This window comes from Cygnus atratus, chromosome 2 (genome assembly GCF_013377495.2).
Source record: "Cygnus atratus isolate AKBS03 ecotype Queensland, Australia chromosome 2, CAtr_DNAZoo_HiC_assembly, whole genome shotgun sequence".
Taxonomy (NCBI): Eukaryota; Metazoa; Chordata; class Aves; order Anseriformes; family Anatidae; genus Cygnus; species Cygnus atratus.
In genome coordinates, this window is record NC_066363.1 from 119,627,430 (window position 1) to 119,647,719 (window position 20,290).

Genomic DNA, 20,290 nt, shown 5'->3' on the forward strand with positions numbered 1-20,290 from the left:
CAGTCCTTTTGCTATTGCTATCATGGAGTAGTGAGTTTAATGTAAGTTTTATTGGATTTCTCCTTAAGTCTTAATTCTATGAGTGTGCACCGAAGTTTTTAATCAAGAGGGACCAGGGATGCACATGCAGAAATGTTACCTAGTAAAAAAAGAGATTAACTACGAAAATAATCTGAAGGATGTTTTTATGGTGTCTGCTTATACTCCTGTATGGCACAGAATTTTCATTTTTTTACAGAGTAAGAGGCAGAGCTGGCATGTACCCATCTCTTGTTTCCATATTTGGCATTTCATAGGAGCAGTATGTGAATGCAACATAGTATTATGCTTATAAGTAGATATTAGCATAGGAATATTTTAGGGCCGAAAAAGAAATTACTTGTAGATAATTAACAGAGAAAACTTAGAATTCTAAGTCTCAATTTACTCCTTGTTCAATGAAAATGAACGTATTTGGTTAATTGACAAAGACTAAATTGTTTCTGCAAGCAAGACTCCTGCCTTTGCAGCATTTTCTTCATGGCGGGTTTTGGAAATTTCCCAATGTTTTCTTCCTATTATAAGTAATCTCCAAAAAGACTCTCAAGTGTAAAATGTCTCTTTCTGTACCAGCCCAATCACATATTGTGCTGAGCACCCCTGCAGTCAGAGAATCTGGACTTGGTGGTTTAGGGGATTTTGGCATATAACAGACATGGAATTTGCATTCTGAATCTTAACAGTTGTTCTGACATTTTAAAATGTGCTTTTCCTTGCAATAATTTTTCCCCTGACTACACAGTAACAGCTAGTGAACTGGAACAGTGTTTCTGTTAGAAATCACATCGAAATATGGTGTTAGTCCCACAGAATGTCAGGGCTGCTACAAACAACAGCTTAGCAATGCAGAAATGCAAGAAATGTTTAAATATTCAGAGGACCTTGCAGAGGGTTGGAGGTATACTTTTCTCATTTAGCAAGTCTTTTATTTACATGAGCTCAATTACATGACAGTAAAAGACTGAATTATCTTCTTACATCTGAAAAGTTTCTTTGTGTCTTTCTAAAGTCTTTACACCTGCAAAATCATTGGAGAACTGTTAGATAAAGTACTGTGCATGAAATTATTCATTCACCAGTAAACATCCTGTCGCTCACCCCATGTCAGAGAGAGTAACACTGTCACCAAGACAGCTGAGCTTCTGGTGATCCATTTAGAAAAATAAGTATGAGGCCAAGTGCTGCAAGAGCTGTATTCTTTCGAATTGCTATGACATCGATGCCTTGTCTGATGTTCTCCTAAAAACTACAAATTTAGACAAAGCAATCTTATTGCACTTCTTCATGCAGTTCAGGTTTCATGAATTCCTAATACTATTTATTCATACTTCATGAGTCAGTTCAGTTCTGATAAATGCTACCTGCTACAAACACTTTCTTGAACCAAGTATGCTCAGTGCAGACATTTTGTAAAAATCTAGACCCAGCTGTGTGAAATCATCTCAGCCTTACCGTATCTCCACATTGCTTCTGGCACCCAACATTTTGCAGCTAATGAAATTCTTTCTGCTTCTTTTATGTGGTCTTTGATAGACTTGCTGTATGTTCTGTCGTATGGCTGTGAGTTACATTCTCTTTGAGAATGTGGCTTTCTTCATATCAATTCAATCAAAGTCCGTAAACTACACTGAATATGTTATGACTGATATTTAAGTGTTTTAATCTCTGTTTGATGAAAGTGGCCAGTATTAAGTACGCTATGTTAGTGAAACAGTAAAATCTTTGTGAATTTTTACTTCATTCTATTAGTTGTTGAAAAGATATATCCTTTATCCTGCCCTATATTTAGACATCAACTGCTCAGGTTGGTACCATGGTAACTGCAGCACATACAAAAATTGTCAGTGAGAGGTGAATGTTGGTGTTCAGTTTCCGTACTCACAGATTAAGCATTGGCAATTTTAAAAATTACTTCTGTAAAAAAATCCCTGACTGACAGAATACACTAAGAAGGGCATGAACGGGGACAGTGTACTGTGGCCACTATAAAGAAGTCAATATTTGTCTGCAGTGTACACATCACATCATGAATACTATTATTGTATAAATGGAGATAAACCATTCTCTTATGGAAAGTGTACCTGACATAACGATTAAACAATTGCAAAATGCCATTGATCCAAATGTATTAATCATAGTGACAGGCTGCTGGCCAAGATACTGTAGTACAGAAGCAAACAGTAAAATGGTCTGGTCATTGAGCAGAAGGATTATACAGATGGAAACTAAGAAAATACGAAATACCATCATACTGAAGGAGAGACTGGTGGAGGTTGTCAGAAACAGTGAGGCGAAAAGCAGAAGGAAAGAGCATAACTAAAGCATTATATAAGCCTAGGAGACAGTGGTAAGTATCTGAGCCATGTGTGGTTCTTAGCAGTACCTCCAGGATGGTATTTCACAGTCAGTAATTACAGTCAGTTAGTAATAAACTTGTAGGAGGTTCACATAGAACATACCATTGCAATCACACAGTTTGTCCACAGATTCTGCACCTGGGATAGGACAATTCTATGCATATATAGACTATATATAGACAGACTGTGTGATGAGATGCTGGAAAGCAGCCCTGTGGAAATGGATCTGATGGTTTTGATCAATGGCAAGTTGAACATGAGTCAATAGTGTGCTCTGGCAGCCCAAAGGGCCAACTATACCCTGGGGTGCATCAAGCATGGCATTGCTAGCTGGTCAAGGGGAGTGAGTGATTGTCCCACTCTGCTCTGCACTGGTGTGGCCTCACCTCAAATAGTGTGTGCAGTTTTGGGCACCACCAGATAAGAAGGACAAAACTATTTAGAGAGTGTCCAAAGGAGGATTATGAAGATGGTGAAGGGTCTAGAGGGCAAGACGTATGAGGAGTGGGTGAAGTAACTTGGTTTGTTCAGCCTAGAGAAGAGGAGACTGAGGAGAGACCTCATCATGGTCTACAGGTTCCTCATGAGGGGAGCGGAGGGGTGGGCAGGGTGTTAGGAAAAGGTTCTTCACCAGGAGGGTGGTTGGGTACTGGAACAGGCTCCCCAGATAAGTGGTCATGGCACCAAGGCTGCCGGAGTTCAAAAAGTGTTCAGACAATGCTCTCAGACATATGGTCTGAGTTTTGATTGGTCCTGAGTGGAGCCAGGAGCTGGACTCGATGATCCTTATGGGTCCTGTTCAACTCAGGATATTATATGGTAAAACAGAGCATTAGATTAAAACTGTGTGAATAACAATTTTGCTTTTTTGATGACTTATTGCAAGACAAGAAAGAATATAAAGATCTGCTGCCAAAAATTAGAAAGTAGAAAAAATTAATTTGCTCTAAAATTAATTACTTGGGGGGCTGCTCTCTGTCTATATAGAGCTGCAAAATAAATATTACAGTTTTAAAGATGAAATACATCTCAGAACTTTAATAGCCTATAATGTACACAATCATTCTAACATGATGGTTTGAGTTTATTCTGCAGAAATGAAGTGAAGTAGGAGCTTCCAGGAGGTGGTTACCTTCTTTCTTTTTTTTTTTTTTTCTTTTTTTTTTCTTTTTTTTTTTTGTTTCAAAGCTTAGATATCCTTTTTTAAAGATTCACACTATTTTGTGTCTAAATTTGTCAAGCTTTAACTTCTTAGGCACTGGATTTTGTCACAGTTTTGACTCAGCCTGGATAGCTCTCGTGCACCAAATTTCTGCTGACTTTGACAGTTTTTATGACAATAAGCAAATCCCTATGCTTGTCTTTGACAACTTAAATAGATTAGAACATTTGATTCACTGGAAAGCAGGCTTTCCAGTGATTTATTAACTCCCACAAATCTTTTCAGAGGACTCTTCAGTTTAACACCCTACTTCTTCAAGTGTCATAACTAGCAATTGTTTTTACATCATCTCTAAAATCTTCTTTACCTCCAACTAGCTCATGAAAACATTAAAGAGCACAGGTTATGAACTTGCCTCACTACTATACTTGAAAATATTCCCCATTTACAGCCGCACTTGGAGATGTACCAGTTAGACGCTTTATAGTCCTATTATCAGCCAGCTTTAGCCCACATGAGAGTCAATAGAATGTTGGATTGTGGTGTCTTAACCAAAACATTATACAATCAAATGGTTTTTTAAAATTGAGGAAAATTATATCATTTCTGTTTTCTTTACCTGTCAAACCGTATCTCAAACCTGGGCTGTTATTAAATCAGTCTAACAATCAGGCTGCATCAGATCCATATGAGTTTGACTTTGTTCAAAGTGATCTTTTCCATGTCTGTGTGTATTTCTATTTTATTTTAATTTCTTTGGCGTAATATAATGTGTGTTTACAGATTTGGATGTGGCTGATGATACCGTTTTCTGTAGCAGTCATTCTGCATTTTATTAAGTGTACTATACTTGAAGCCTGATTGCAATGCCTTTTACAACCTAGTTGAATTGTTATAGCTGCTGATTATTATAATGTACCACTATTCTTTCTTATTCCTATTGCTGTTCTATGCATAAAAAATCTGTGTCAAAAAGATTCTACTTCAGTTATGCTAAGCAAATTAACATAAGGCCAGTTCTAGGGCAGGTATTAATTTTATTTAATTATTTATATTTACTGCCCCTATTCTTTCATTTACTGTCAGCTAATCCTGTTGAAAATGGATGAACTATGATAATTGTAAGGTATCAGAAAACTCAAATTATGCATTCATTGTAATTTGGGCATTTTTTTTCATATAAACATAAAGTTTTTAATGAATTTCTGGATGAGAATCTAACATAAAGGAAAAAAAAAATGCTTGCAAAAATGTCACAGGTTTGGATTTTTCAGATATGTGGAATCCCCTATTTTTAAAGAAACTTTAAAGAAACTTTTGTACAGAGCACAGATTTCAAGATGCTAAGGGCACAGTCAGAGTTATTGTTCATCCTTCCACTGAGCTGGGTGAAGATATTACTGCTACTAGTGCTTGCCATTGCTACTGCTTACCACCCAGTGTTTCCACCCCTTGAGTCTGCTGGCAAAGTGACATACATTCAAACATTTTTTAGTTTAAGCAATTAATGTTACTAATAGTTTGGGCTTTTCCACTCGGTCTATCTGGATAAAATTTGGCTCAACACAAGCTGGTTTTGTGGTTGTAGTTGCACAGCTAAAAAGGTGATAATCTCTGTTTAAGAGAAAGCAGTGATGTACAAGCAATTGGGACAGGACGGTTCAGCACAACTGGAAGATAAGATGTGACCAGAATCTGAAAAGTGATGTATCAGCACAAGTTATTTTTCTCATTTGTCTCCTCTACAGGAATGTTCAGACACTTCCTGATTCTGGCTCAGTGTTACAAGGGCTTTTATCTTGCCTCCCAGTGCTAAAACTCGTTTGACTTCTGTAGAGTTTCTCCAGATTAACAAGTGAGACCAAAATAATCAGGCAGCAAATCAATAGGTTTGCTAAGCTTAATAGAAAAGGTCCTTTATCTAGACACTATCTCCTTTTCCAATAAAAGCCTATTAAAATGATAGTAACATTAGCAGTATGGGAAATCACTTGTGCATACAGGTTGATGAAATTAAGCATATGGTGTGTCTTGACTTGCCATTTTCAGTTCTGCAGGGAATATCGTCATTAACCAACCATCAGCTCTCAATACTGAGCCTATAAAATGATTGGCATTTTTAAAGGTAAATATTGCATAGTGACTGTTCAAGTGCTTCTTCTGTTACAAGAGCTATTGCAACTGCTACTGATATGTTGCCAGCATTGACATTGAAGGTCACTGAGTAAAGCCAAACTGGGTCACAGATTGAAATTAAATGCTCAGAACATGGGTCCAGGGATAAAAAGAAACATTTAAAGAAAATCTGAATATGAGTTAATGAAAATAAATTCCAATTAGTTTGAAAAGCTTGCTCGCATGATTGCTTTAAGGATTTTATCAAAGTTTTTTTGTCTTATCTAAAAAATACAAAATGTGTCAATTCTGGTTTTGTGAGAGGAGTTTTTCTGGGCCAAAAAGATATATGATGCAGGCTCTTACATTGCCAGTCTCAGCTGCTTTTTCTTGGAGAATATCTTTCTTTTTCCAGGCAGTGCGTATTAAGAAAATTTAGTGGACTGTACGTACACACAAATAGTTTCAAGACTATTCTGAGAAAATTACATATAAGCTCTTATGAATAAGAAAATATTATTATCAACATTTAACATGTTTTTTATTTTTTTTTAATTTTTTTCCCATTCAAATGCAATTTGCTAGCAGTAACTATAAAAAAATTAACATTTTTCTCAAGGGTAAAATTAATTTTTTTTAATATTCTGTAGGTTTCCCTGTCTTCCATGTTCTTTCTTTTCTTTCCCTTTTTGCAAAAGAATTAACCTTTCAGTGATTTAAAAGGTCCCCATCTGTAAATCAGATAAGAGAAAAAGTATTGTGTGACATACAAGACCTGTCAACAACTCATATATTTCTTATTATTTATGAGTATTCCATGGTCTGAAATGAAGCCACAAAAATATTAGCTAAATTATTAATAATGATTGAATTTGTTAAAATTGTAATGAAATAGGTGTATTTATGTCATAACCTGTCATTTTGCAGACAGCTTACAAAAAGTGCATTAAGTTTGGCAAATAAATCATCTCTAGCAAATTGTTCATCTAACTAACAATTATAGTTGCTGCTTTTTTCAATTCACTTTTTTTTTTTTTTTTGACTCTTGACAACACATCAAGAGAAAAAGTAATCTTGTCTGTGAGGTGCGTTTACCCCAATTGTCACAATTCCCAATCTAGTTAATAGTTTTTCATCTTATAATTCATTATAGGGGTGAATTTTCTGCAGATTTTACCATGGATTTCTGAGATTTTACATGCTTCAAAATAGGCACTTTTAGATTAAACATTGGCAAATGCTGAGGTAGTATGTCTATTGCAAACTGAACATTGAGATTTCACAGATGGTTATTCAGCCAAAATATACCTTTCATACATTGCCAAAATAAAATTTGTGTTACCTGTGGCTGGATTAGGTTATGAATAACCCAAAGTATGTGCTGCACCTGAGTTATTAAATGCTTTCAGATGCACACTAGAGATATCACTGTACAAATACTTTAGCCATTACTGTGTGAAGAAATTTCTAGTGTAATGAAGATTACTAACAGTCAAGCATAGTGCAAGTCAAACTCAACTACCCTACTGCTGGAGATAACACAAGTCTAGTAGTTTGCAGAATATTCTCTGTATGTTTCTTTATTCCTAAGTCTCTCTCCTTTCCAAAAGTGGATCACTGACAACAGATTTTTTGGAGATGGTGATGGTAGTGTCACTAAATTAGTCATCTTGTAGAGAACTCTTTTCTCTTAAAAAGAATTCTATTTTAACAAGTATTCTAATCTGACAGAAACTTCTTCATGTAAAATAATTCTTGTACTTTGTATTAATATAAGATCACCATTTGCAAGAAGAGAGAAGTATTTTTAAGATAAATTTTCACATTTTGGAGACTTAAAATGTTTCTTTACTAACAGAGACAGGTCTGTATTCTTCTTTCTTGAGTTTATCCGTGGTTTTCACCCATGTTTTTCACCCATGTTGGGCGCAAACTGAAACACAAGAAGTTCCAGCAGAGTATGATAAAACACTTTACTGTGAGGGTGACAGAGCACTGGAGCAGGTTGCCCAGAGAGGCTATGGAGTCTTCTCTGGAGATAACCAAAACCTGTCTGGATGTAATCCTGTGCAACATGCTTTAGGTAACCCTGCTTGGTAGGGGGCTTGGACTTCATGACCTCCAGAGGTCCCTTCCAACCTCAATCCTTCTGTGATCCTGTGATTCCGTGATGTTCCATCTCCGTGTATTTTTAATACAGTTTATTTTGTAAACGTAGCAAGCCTGCACTTATATGCTTGTTCAAGCATAACACTGTATCTATACCAATACAGTTAAAGACAGAATAAAACTCAAACTGATATCACGATTAAGGTAAATTAAGAATTCAGATTAGTGGTATTCAGTCATCAAATAAATTCAGTAGGTAATAATATGTAATTGTGATGTTGACACTAAATGCTTTTTTTTTTTTTTTTGACTTAACTATGGAAAATGTAGAGTAGCCTCTTTCCTTATTCTCACATTCTATCTAAAATTTCATCCCTTCCAATGTATTTGCTCTGCTGCTGAAGTGCATCATTATCCTGAAAACCTTCATTTCCATCTTACACTTTTGCCAGTCTAAATTCCCTGAGCAGCTGATAACCTTGAGTCATCATAAGGAAGTACAGCAATTCAAGTGCCTGTTTAACACTTTTCCCTTAAAATCATTGTCAGCTTGCTGTTCTCATTTTCCTCTTTCACACGATAACACAAAGGTGACTTAGTAAAAACTGATGGTTAGATGATGCACCATAGCAGCTTTTGAATAACACTGTTTTTCAGTCTAGAAGAAGCCACTGAGTAATTCAACATCAGGTTAGCAATTAATTTTAGGAAGCTATTAAAGACATTGTTCCCAAACATATGTGTTTACATGTATATATTAATGAAAAATGAGGAAAAAAGTTAAAGATTTCCCAACAAGACTGTATCTGAAGAAAAAAAGTTTGCAATTTTTCTGTGGTTTATATATATATATATATGCATATATATATATGTATATATTTTTATGGGTGCCTTTATATATTATCTGCAATTTCAAACTCAATATTTTAACTCACTAAGGGTCTCATTCTTGGCAGTATTAGGCAAAGCATCACCAGCAGGTCAAGAGTGATGATCCTTACTGTCTACTCAGGGTTGGTGAGGCTGCACCTGGAGTACTGGGTACAGTTCTGAGCCTCTCAGTACAAGAGAGACATGGACATACTGGAAAGAGTACAATGTAGGGCCACCATGATGATGAAGAGACTCTCCTGTTTGGAGAGGCTGAGAGAGCTGTGACTGTTCAGCTTGGATAAGAGGAGTCTCAGGGGAACCTTGTTAGTGTCTGTAGATACCTGGAAGGAGAGTGCAAAGAAGATGGAGGCAGGTTCTTCTCGGTGGTGCTCAGTGCCAGAACAAGAAGTGATGGGCACAAACTGGGACACAAGATGTTCCATTTAAACATCAGGAAACATTTATTGTGAGGGTGACTGAATACTGGCGCAGGTTGCTCAGAGAGGTTGTGAAATCTCCCTCATGGAGGTTTTCAAAAGCTGTCTGGACATGGTCCTTGTGCAACCTGCTTTATGTGTCCTTGCTTGAGCAGGGGGTTGGACCATATGATCTCCAGAGGTCACTTCCAACCTCAACCATTCTGTGATGCTGTGATTATGTTGCAAGCTGGTCAGGCTGCCCTTGGTGATACAAATCTTTCATCAGTTTTTCACCTGGAACTTCTTGCTGATGGTGCAAGAGGTCAGTTTTTCTCTGTTTAGTCTCTGTATAATCCTTTGAATAAAGATTGTTACCGTGTTGGTCTGGACAAGCATTTCAGGGTGAATTAGACAAAGACTTAATAGGATTCAGTTATCATTATTGTGATCCAATCTCCTCAAAAATGTATTTATAACTAAATCATGTAGCATATTCCATCACAAATAACACTAGTTTTTACCAGTTATGAACCTTAATAGAAATGAGATGATAATTCATAACTCTGTAAAGCAAAGCATTTGGAAGATCTCTATGCCAACAAATTGATCTCTTCTTTCCAGCTGAGAAAGTAGGTGTGAGACACAATCAGCCAAAATCACATTTGTGGCAATATTTAATATCTGACATCTCAACATTTTCTTTAGGGATCCTTCATGAGTGCTATCAACATTAAAAAAAATAAAAATTTGTGGACTTTCTGACATATAAGGAATATTAGAACTAATTTAAGCTTTGTAGTGGGTTTACGTGGCAAGGTTTTGGTAGCAGGGGGCCATAGGGGTGGCTTCAGTGAGAAGGATCTAGAAGCTGCCCCATGTTTGGTAAGGGCCCCACTGCTGACCAGAGCTGAGCCAATAAGTGATGTTGTTTTGCGCCTCTGTGAGAGCATATTTAAGGAAAAAAAACACTGCACCACACAGCAGCTGGGAGAGTGAGAGGAGTGAGGAACAGCCTTGCAGGTGCCAAGGTCAGTGAAGAAGGAGGGAGAGAGGTGCTCCAGGCATCAGAGCAGAAGTCCCCTGTGGCCTGTGGTGAGGACCATGGTGAAGCAGGCTGTCCCCCTGCAGCCCATGGAGTACCACGGTGGAGCAGGGTTCCACGCTGCAGCCCATGGAGGAGACCACGGTGGAGCAGGTGGACCTGCACCGATGGAGACTGTGGCCTGTGGGAGACCCCTGCCAGAGCAGATTCCAGGCCGGACCTGTAGCCCGTGGAGAGGAGACCTGGCAGGAGCAGGTGACCTGGCAGGAGCTGCTGCCCGTGGGGGATCCAGGTTGGAGAAGTTTGCTCCTGAGGGATGGACCCCATTGTACGGACCCATATCTGGAGCAGTTCTTGAAGAGCTGCTGCCTGTGGGAAGCCCATGCCGGATCAGTTCAGCAAGGACTACATCCCGTGGGAGGGACCCCACAGCACAGGAGACGAGAGTGACCGAGAAGGAGCAGCGGCCAAGAAGCGCTATAGACTGACCATAACCCCCATTCCCCTGTTCCCCTGCGCCGCTCGGGGGGAGGAGGTGGAAGAGGGTATTTGGGGGGGAAGGTGCTTTTGGTTTCTTTCCTTTGTTTCTCGCTTCTCTAGCTTGTTAGTAATAAGCAATAACTCTTACTATCTCCCTATGCTGAGTCTGTTTTGCCCGTCACAATAATTACTGTGCGATCTCCTCGTCCTTATCTCAACCCTTTAGCCCTTTTCATCGTATTTTCTCCCCATTCCTCTTTGAGGAGGGGGAGTGAGAGAGTGGTTGTGGTGGAGCTCAGCCGCCCACCTGAGTAAAACCACCACAAGCTTATAACCTTTTTCTAATATTCTCATTAAATTCAATTATTATTATAACTAATCCTATATTAATTCAAATCTGGGACCAAGTTTGTCATTCTTTCCTAAGAGAATAAAATGTTATTTCTGCCATTCTTATTCCGTGCATTTCATCCCTCAAAAGGGAGACATGGCTAGTCTATCTTATTGAAAGTAAGAAATGTTTAAAATGCTGTTCCACATCTTTAAATGTGAAATTTGGTAGGGAAAATCTCTCAAGAAGTGAGCATGAGCAGTGGATTGGTCTGTGTAGGAAGGTGGAATTGTTTTAGCAGTAGATTACAGAATCACTGAGGGAGTCCTGCTTAATGCAGGAGCTTTGCATCTTTAAACTTGTCATCTCTGGTTCTGTTGGTATTTTTTGAATTACTGAAAAAAAAATAAAATCGTAATTTTCCTCTCACTTTCATATTTCAAAGTACAGTGTTAACTTAATTTGATCATTCTGTTTCTCTATTCATGTCTTTTTGATTCTGAATTTTCCAGGTAGATATTTTTCGAGTGGAAGCAGTAGATATCGGGACTCTGCAAAGGATAGTGGTCGAGAAAGGCAAAGGCTCTGACTGGCTTCTAGAGAAGATTACTGTGAAAGAGTCAGCAGCTGCTGCAAAAGAAACATTGTTTATGGCTCAAACATGGCTTAAAGACAGACGTGATGGAAAATGTAACTCAGTAACTCTGAATGCCACAGGTCAGTATTGTCTTGAAACTATCATTTGTTAAGAAATTCATTCCAAACTGAAGAATGTGATTTGCTTCTATAAACAAGTTATGGTATAAAACATTTCAATAGAGCATGTCATTATATAGGGAATGAATGTGTCTGAACACTGTTGTTTTTTAGTACTATTTAATAACCACTATTTGCAAGAGAATACTTTGTGTTTTGTTAATCTAGATTTACAGTGGTGGCAATGGCTGCATCGGCAAGTTTTACTTCTACTTTGAAATTTACAAACACTTTTTAGAGCTTCAAATGCTTCTGCTTGCCATTTGATAGGCATAGGAAAAGTGGGGTAGATAGTAGGGCAAACTGTGTTTAAGCAATGGATAATATGTCACCATTGTATTCAAGAAGACTGTTTAACATGATTTATGCCACAATGTTAGGGTAGTTTTTCCCAGAAACTGGGCATATGTTTGGCTGATGCCAAGTGGGGACACCTAGAGCAGGCTGTTCAGATGGCTGTTGAAGATCTCCAAGGAGGAGACTCCACAGCCTCTCTGGACAGCCCGTGTCAGTGCTCTGTCACCTGCATAGCATAGAAATGATTGCCGACATTCAGAGGGAGCCTCCTGAGTATCTGTTTATGCCCATTGCCTCTTGTCCTGGCACTGGGCACCACTGTGTATATGTAATGTATATTTACTGTATATAAGGTTATACAATATGCTTTTACACACACACACACAAAGAAAATAGAAGGGAAAAAGAAAAAAAAAAAGCTTTTGATTATTTCTCCAAGAATGCATTGATTTGGTAGAAGAATTTTTTATTTTTTTTCTGTGATTTTTATATATGTATATATATATATATATATACAATAAATGGAACATCTAAGCTTGGTTGAAAGTGGTTGAAAGAAGACTTTGGTCTATACTGTCTGTACCAATAGATATATCAATTCATCTATACCAATAGTAGTTTTGGTCTTTAACAAGTCCCACTGAAACCAATGGGAGCTGCTGTCAGTGGGAGGAACATCAACTCCTAAAATGGGCATTAAAAGCATCCCATTAGTTCTGAGCATAAATTGTATAAATGAAACAGAAACATTTTAAAATGAAAAATACTTGAATCTTCAGGTTACAACCATTCCATAGTAAAGTGCTAGCTGTAGAGTCAGTTCTTTAAATATACTGATATGTAGGAGATGGTGTTTAAGTAGAAAATCACATTGTATGCTTCCTAGTTAAGTCTTAATCTAAATGATACAATACTTAGTCATTTGCCTGACTAGTCATGAATGCAGACATTTATTATCATTTAGACATGGTTTTACAAAAATATTAATTTGGTCTTCAATCTTCTTTAATTAGAAATTCAGGAGAGGAAGAGCACTTCTGCCTGGCCTTTAGGAAAAGAGCAAATGAATTCAGGTATAGCTCTCACAATTGCATCTACTGACTTATTCATCGGTTTTGAAATAATAATGTGAAAATATTTTCATCACAATATAGCATTACATTTACTGGTGCTGACATTAGTTTCACTTTTGTAATAGTAAGAAATGTCAATATATTTACTGAGCTGATCTGCACCTAAATGCTCACCATGTAGACTAAGACACATCTTAGGAATATTACCTCAGGTGCCTTGGTTAACGTGTGAAATCAGGAACACCTTCTAATCTTATTTTTTTTTTCCATTTTGTTTTCCTTATTTTATTTATTCAGAAGGCAGATGGAGGATTTATTTCACAAAACATCAAGAAGAAACAAAAAAAGACTTTGAAAAGTTGTCAGAAAATATATCCAAGTTGGTTATGGTTTTTTATGGAAGCAACGGCAAGTCAAATCCGGTTTCCATGGAAAACAAAGTGGAACATCAGGCTAAGAACCAAATAACATATGATGTAAAATAATATACAGATTTGTCTATATTTGCATTTTCTTTGATTTTCCTTTTAAAGAGAGATAATCATATACATGGTGAAAATATTGTAGGTGTTATTCTTTAAATATTCAAGAAAAGCAGAATTGAAATTTTTAGTTGCATACTTCATTTTTAAGTTTTGGATTTCTCAAGTTCATGATGATCAAGTATATCCTTTTTTTTTTTTTAAATTTATATGTCAACAAATTGTCATAGTTAATAATGCCTATCAATTTAAATGACATCAAGTATTTACATTTAGATATCAGTGTAGTCTGCAATTTGAATTTGGTAGAATAATTATAATGAATGCCCCTGGAGTATAAAGCTAATTTTTTTCCATAAGTGCCTGAAGTCAACCTGGTTCTGCTGCCTAGGAAGTCAGTGGGACTTGCAGAACCAGTACTGATGCAAATGGGGCTAGGTCAGTGCTGATCCCTGAGAAGAAAACTCCCTCTCTTCCTTTAAATTAGCTACACATGTATCTATGTTTATTTTTGGATGCTAACTCATAGTTTTGTTGCTTCCTAGATACATTTACCATCTGATTTGGGAATGGTTTATAAAGTGAGACTTGGACTCCAGAGTTTGGAAAACAGCATATCACAGTTGTCTCTTCATCACTTTAAAATGCAGAACACATCCACCCTGGATACCTTTAGCCTGACTATAAATAAAACACTTCCTCTTTCTCTTAATGGAGACAGATGGATTGAATTCCCTGTAGAGTGGCCATTAAAAGAAACACTTTCTGGTAGGTATAAATGTACATAAAGGTAGTAGAGTGGTACAGGAAGTTAACACATCCTAATATTACAATTGCAATCTTTATAAAACCAGAAAATTTTGTTGTATTTATTTAACGATAAATAAAGCCTGGATAAGAATTTTAAATGTGTGAAGGAAAATGTTATCCACTCAGCTTAATGCCTGTGTACCATAAAGTGTGAAATGCAATGCTCACTTAATTGCACAGAAACTTTATTATAAGCTACATAGAGTAGTGGTAAGAAATATTGCTTTCTTGCAATATCATAATATTTCTGTTCTCCTGTATTTAGTCCTCAGCTGCTCATATTACTGACATTAAAAACACAACTTTTTTAGCTCATTTTCTATTAACTGATTTTCCTTTCCTTTCCTTTCCTTTCCTTTCCTTTCCTTTCCTTTCCTTTCCTTTCCTTTCCTTTCCTTTCCTTTCCTTTCCTTTCCTTTCCTTTCCTTTCCTTTCCTTTCCTTTCCTTTCCTTTCCTTTCCTTTCCTTTCCTTTCCTTTCCTTTCCTTTCCTTTCCTTTCCTTTCCTTTCCTTTCCTTTCCTTTCTTTTTTTTTTGTACGTTGCAAACAAAGATTCTTGGGAGAAAAAATAAATAAATAAAAAAAACCTATACAAAACAAAACCCAACCAAACAAGAAAAAAAACAACCACCACCAAGCCCACCCTCTAAACTACATATAAACATCATTATTGCCTTTATATGCTCCAAATATTTATGTCTGGTACAACTAGCTCAACAATTGCCTTACGTATAATCTTTGTTAAGCAACATAAAAGATATCCTTTCACCTGAAGTCTACTATATCTTCCATGCTTTTATAATGTGATACTCACTAAATGCCAACATTTACCAAACAATTCTCAATTTAATAAACAGACAAAGTAATGATACTTAATATTGAAATCATTTCTGCCTGAGTTTTGTGCAGAAGACAAATGAGTAACGAATAAGTCAGTTATTCAGAATAAGTCAGTGTTAAATGAACTATTCTGATACTCTTTGAACTGGAATTTATGGCCCAGTTTCAGTGAGGTGTTTATAAATTTCTAAATGTAAGCATGCAAAAAATCTGAGTAGAATTAACAGGTTTGGTGGTGTTTTGTTTTGTTTTGTTTTTATATTTTTCTTTTCATATTTCGACTGTAACTGAAAATTTAAATTTCATATTTAAGCTTTAGATCTTGTATTGCTTAGAGCTGTTGTTTTCACTTGAAACAAAGACTTGCACAGTAATGGATACAGAATAGGGCTTAATGGCTTTAGTCTCCTATACACAAGATTGAAACAAGAAGGACCTCCAGATTAATATAAAAACATGACTGTACCCCTTGCAAAAGACAGATCACTGTCACACGCAGATATATTGAGGGTACATGTACATGCACACAGAAACAGTGAGAGAAAGATGCAGCATAGATGATAAATAGGCAGTGAGACTGGAGCCCTAATGACCGTGATTCTTACTCTGACTTCGTCACTGACTTCTTGGTTGAAAACATCGTTTACCGATTCTTTGTGTTTTCTTCTTTTTTCTTTTTTTCTTTGGAGGGTTGAGGATGGGCTAGTGGCAGGGGGGAGTTTGTAATATTTTCCTTCTTTGTAATGCACTTTGAGATCAAGAGGTAAAAATCACAAATAAGAAATAAGTAACATATTATCTATATGTTCAGGTAAAAAAAAAAAAAAAAAAAAAAAAAAAAAAAAAGCTCGTCTCTGTCGCATTTATTTCTTTCCACATAGGGTTTAGAAGTGTTCAGTGAGGGATTTGTAACCACAAGGAAAAAAAAACCTAGGACAGTGCAAAACATTCCCCAAATCTTTGCCATTTTATGTCCAAGAGAGCTTTAAGCAGCTCCACAGCAGGTGGCACACATGGAGTTCAGTGATCCTTTACACACAAACCTACTTGAAATTTATTGTGCAAAACAGATCTGCTTCTCTGCCAGATTTCTAAATCTAATTTATTTTCTCCTTGTTTTTCTTTTTCTCAGCTAAAAGCAAAACCAGTATTGTGCTAATTGAAATGGAAAGCAGCTGATCGTAATCACCTTAAGTGAGAAGCTGTGTGCTGTTGAATTTCAGATACAGCTCAGTATCCTGTCATTCATAGAGTGCCTTAGAATTTCATCTCTCAGTTGTCTTTTCCATTTTTTCATTTTGTACTTGGGACTGTGATGAAGCACGGCTAACTGAAGCCATCAAAATACAGTGCAAGCCCTGGAGATCTGGCTGTGTACCAGTCCATATGTGCCTTTGGGTGTATTAATGGGGAGAGGCCTCCAACTGAGTATATGCATAGATTCTCTGTAGTGTACCTTCCTTTGAGATGCTTGCACCTCAAGAATCCCCAGGGATAAAACAGTACTTTCTCTCTCACTCACAGGGTTGTACAGAAAGTGAATGAATTTTGCACTACTGTAGCATTTAATGCAAAACAATGAACTAGTGAAAAGGTTAAATAAAAATGTATTATATTACTTTCAAATAACTGATTATTTTCACAAAGTAAAAATAGTCATAATTCACACAGAGATTATGAAATCATTGGAATTTTATAAAATTAATGGAGTTGTAACATTCATATATGTATTGTCCTTATTGAATGTAACTTCTTTTCAGAGATTTCCCTTCATCTTTCCTCCCTCCAATCTATTCAATTCACTGCAGAGATAAAAGCTTATTTGCCCACACCTATGATGGTTTGATCCCACTACCCGAACAAAGACCACCGTTTGAGGATTTTAGCCCTCTTCCCTGGCCTACTTCAGTTTTCTTCAGTTGCTTCTCTTTTTACAAAGTACTCCACCAGTTCTAACCCCTGTATAATCTGATCCAAAGTTCATTTAACTCTAACTTTAGTTGACTACAGTGTGTCAGGGCCATGATAAGACAACAGATCTTATTTGCCCTGGAAAGTCTCACCTGGGACCTCTAGTCAAGCCCCTTCTGCACATGAACATAGGACATCCATTTAAGATCATGCCTGAGCTGCATTAGATGTGCACCAGTCTTTAGACCTGTCTCTGGCCCCATCTCCTGAATAGACTTTGGACAAATGCTGTAGCCTTGTGTTCAGTTCTGTCTTTGGCCCTTTGCCCAGCTGTTCCCAGCTGGACCACCAGGATGGATCCCGGATCTAATTCATAATTTGCCAAGTTTGGGACTGCTGATGGCTCTGCCTACTACGTGCAGATGCTGCAGGACAGTTCCCTGGTCACTGCTTGCACTGGGGTCACTCCTAGATCCTGTCTTATTCTTCCTCATGGAGCAGTCCCACTCTTGCTGCTCTCAAGCACAGTGATCTTTGAAACAAGCCTTCTGAATGCAATCCTTTTGTTCTTCTCTTGAGCTGGTCTAGCTTCACATCTCAACTTTGAGAACTGGGAGACTGTATCAAAATAGAAGTCATGGAAAATAAAAACAGGTCACTTAGAAAATCTGAGGTATATTCAAAAATAACACTACCCAGATTCTTTCTTCTGTGTTGCAACCTACTCGCTGCAACCTACTCTGACCAAATATATTGTTTCTTCTCCTGACTCTTCATCTTGTTTGCAACACCATTGACCATATCCCATACAGTCCTTGTATTTCATCTTTTATTCTATATCTTACCACGCCATGATTTGTTCTTCCTTAGGCAGCATTGATTTTTTATTTTCAATATTTTTCCAAATATATATATTTTTATTTAAACTTAGCAGTTTCCTGGGCTTTTCCTAACTTTTACCTTTACAGATAAAGCTATATGCCTCTTTGTCACTCTGAATTTCTTACTATGCACCTGCTCAACTACAATATGCATGCAACAAGAGTCTGTTCTCTCTCTCTTATTGCTGATGATGGGGAAACAAGGCAAGGCTCATGGAAGAGAGCTAGTTCTTGCATTGAACTCAATATTTTAGATGATCATTAGATCTGAAAGCTGATAATAACAGCTTGTGATCCACTTAACTGTACTTTTCTTGACTTTGAAAGGATGCAGGTAATCTGCTAATATATGCTGTCCTGATCTAAGCTTTGAGCCGTTTTCTGCAGAAGCATTCTGCAAGGTCAGGATTCATCCCCTTCTACCAGGGTAGAATATAAACAGATGCTTTGTGAATGCATTCACTTTTAAAGGTGTTCAGATGCTGTCATCTTGTCTTCAATTAAATAACTATAACTATTGCATAAATCACAAACTGCACAAACTCATGGGTGACAACTTCAGTCAAGATAGACTTGTCTTCCTGGGCTGACCCCATAGTCAGAGGATGTGCTCCATTATAATAAAGTTCAGAGCAGGAATTTAGGTGCTCTGAAGGACTTGTCTCCCTAGCTAAATTCTGTCTTTGTAAAGACCCCAAAGGCGTTTGATGAATCTGAAATTTATTAGGATTTAATCTATTAGTGATTTGGCAATAAAAAGAAAAAGGTAACTAACTGGCTGCGGTAATTTCTCCATAATCTGAAACTGTGAAAAACAGCATAAAGTATTGACATGTTTTTCTCTCACTGAAGGTTGTCAACACCACCAATGTTTATAGTTACGGGACAAAATTAAGGAAAAATATTTTAAAAAGTGAATTTAATTATCACGTCAAGTGTGTAATAAGACAATGATTACTATCATTGTCAAGTATAAAGTGTCATTTTTAATTCCATCTGATTGTGCATTGCTATGTTGTCAAATAGCTGTGCAAGGCTGAGACATGGTATTAAAGTGATCTCTTTCTGCTTGATTTTGCAGAGGTTAAATATCATCTAACAGTATTTTCTAGAAATATTTTGGCTGTGAGAAATGTCATGCATATGACTGCATGTATATATGGTACTTACGGTGACACAGGGGACAGATCCCTTCTCTGGTCATTGGAGAATGTCCAGCAGGAAGAGAGCAATGAGGTACTCTGTATTTAAAATTAAAGTTACTTAAAATTTATCCTTTAATACATTCATGTACTTCCTATACATTCTTTTTCCTCTATACTTGAAATAATATTGTTTAAGATTGTAATATTGAACAATTTTATTTTAGTCATTTCTAGTTATCATGGATGCTGTTGAACTGGGAGAACTGGACAAAGTTGTTCTTTTAATCAGCAGTAAAACAGGTAAAGTACTTTTGCTGCTCTCTAAAGTCAGTGGTGTGAATCACACAGATAATCTGTTAAGAGCAATACAATCACCACCAGAGATAAATTCAGATTAATTTCCTTTGGTTATTTTTTTAAAAAGATAAAATTTTATAAAGCAAAATCCTACATTTTGTCACATTTAAATCCTTGGAGCTGAAAGCTGTATCATTATTGCATCAAGAAAATAAACTATTCCATTACAAACAAGAAAGAAAACCAGAAGATTAGGATAAATAATTTTGTTCTCCTATTAATACACAATATAGGAGAATAATTATAACTCAATTAAGAAACTGGCATTGTTTATTTTTTTTCTGTGATTCAGTTATTTTTATTGTTTTCTCCAGCTGTTCTGTTTTCTTACTGTAACTTTTTTTTTTTTGGGTGGGGTGGGGTGGGGTGGGGTGGGGTGAGAGTGTACCTCTTTTAAATGTGATGAACTGTAGCTTTGCCAACAAATTCCATTGTCTCATCTGTAGGATGGTTATCATGCTACTAAGGAATATTCTAAGGATGTTTGTAAATGTTTTCAAGTCCTTTAATGAAATTTCTTATATAGTTGTGTATTGTTACTTACTATGTATTGCAGTTGACCATTTGTAGACAGGTTTCTAGGAAAGCAAGGAATATACACTTCTACTCTGTCTGTCTTGTTCGTCTGTCTGCTGGCTTCTCATAATAACCTTCTAAACTCACCACTGAGCTTCAACCAAATTTGAAAAATGCATATAAATATCGAAGACATTTGGGTGGTCAACATGTACCTACTGGTTGGGTGGTCAACACATTCTGCACCAGAGCACGATCTGCTCGAATGCTAGGGTCTTCAGAGGGGGCAGAACAT

At 36.8% G+C, this 20,290-nt stretch overlaps 1 protein-coding gene across 1 annotated transcript in view; it reads left to right on the top strand.

The window, feature by feature from the left end:
* Positions 1-20,290, top strand: part of RP1 (RP1 axonemal microtubule associated) — a 189,021-nt gene that overhangs the window by 158,029 nt on the left and 10,702 nt on the right. Inside the window, exons 48-49 of the mRNA XM_050708777.1 lie at positions 11,440-11,644; positions 19,357-19,422. Of these exons, the coding sequence (XP_050564734.1) occupies positions 11,440-11,644; positions 19,357-19,422 (271 nt within the window). The remainder of the gene's footprint in view (positions 1-11,439; positions 11,645-19,356; positions 19,423-20,290) is intronic.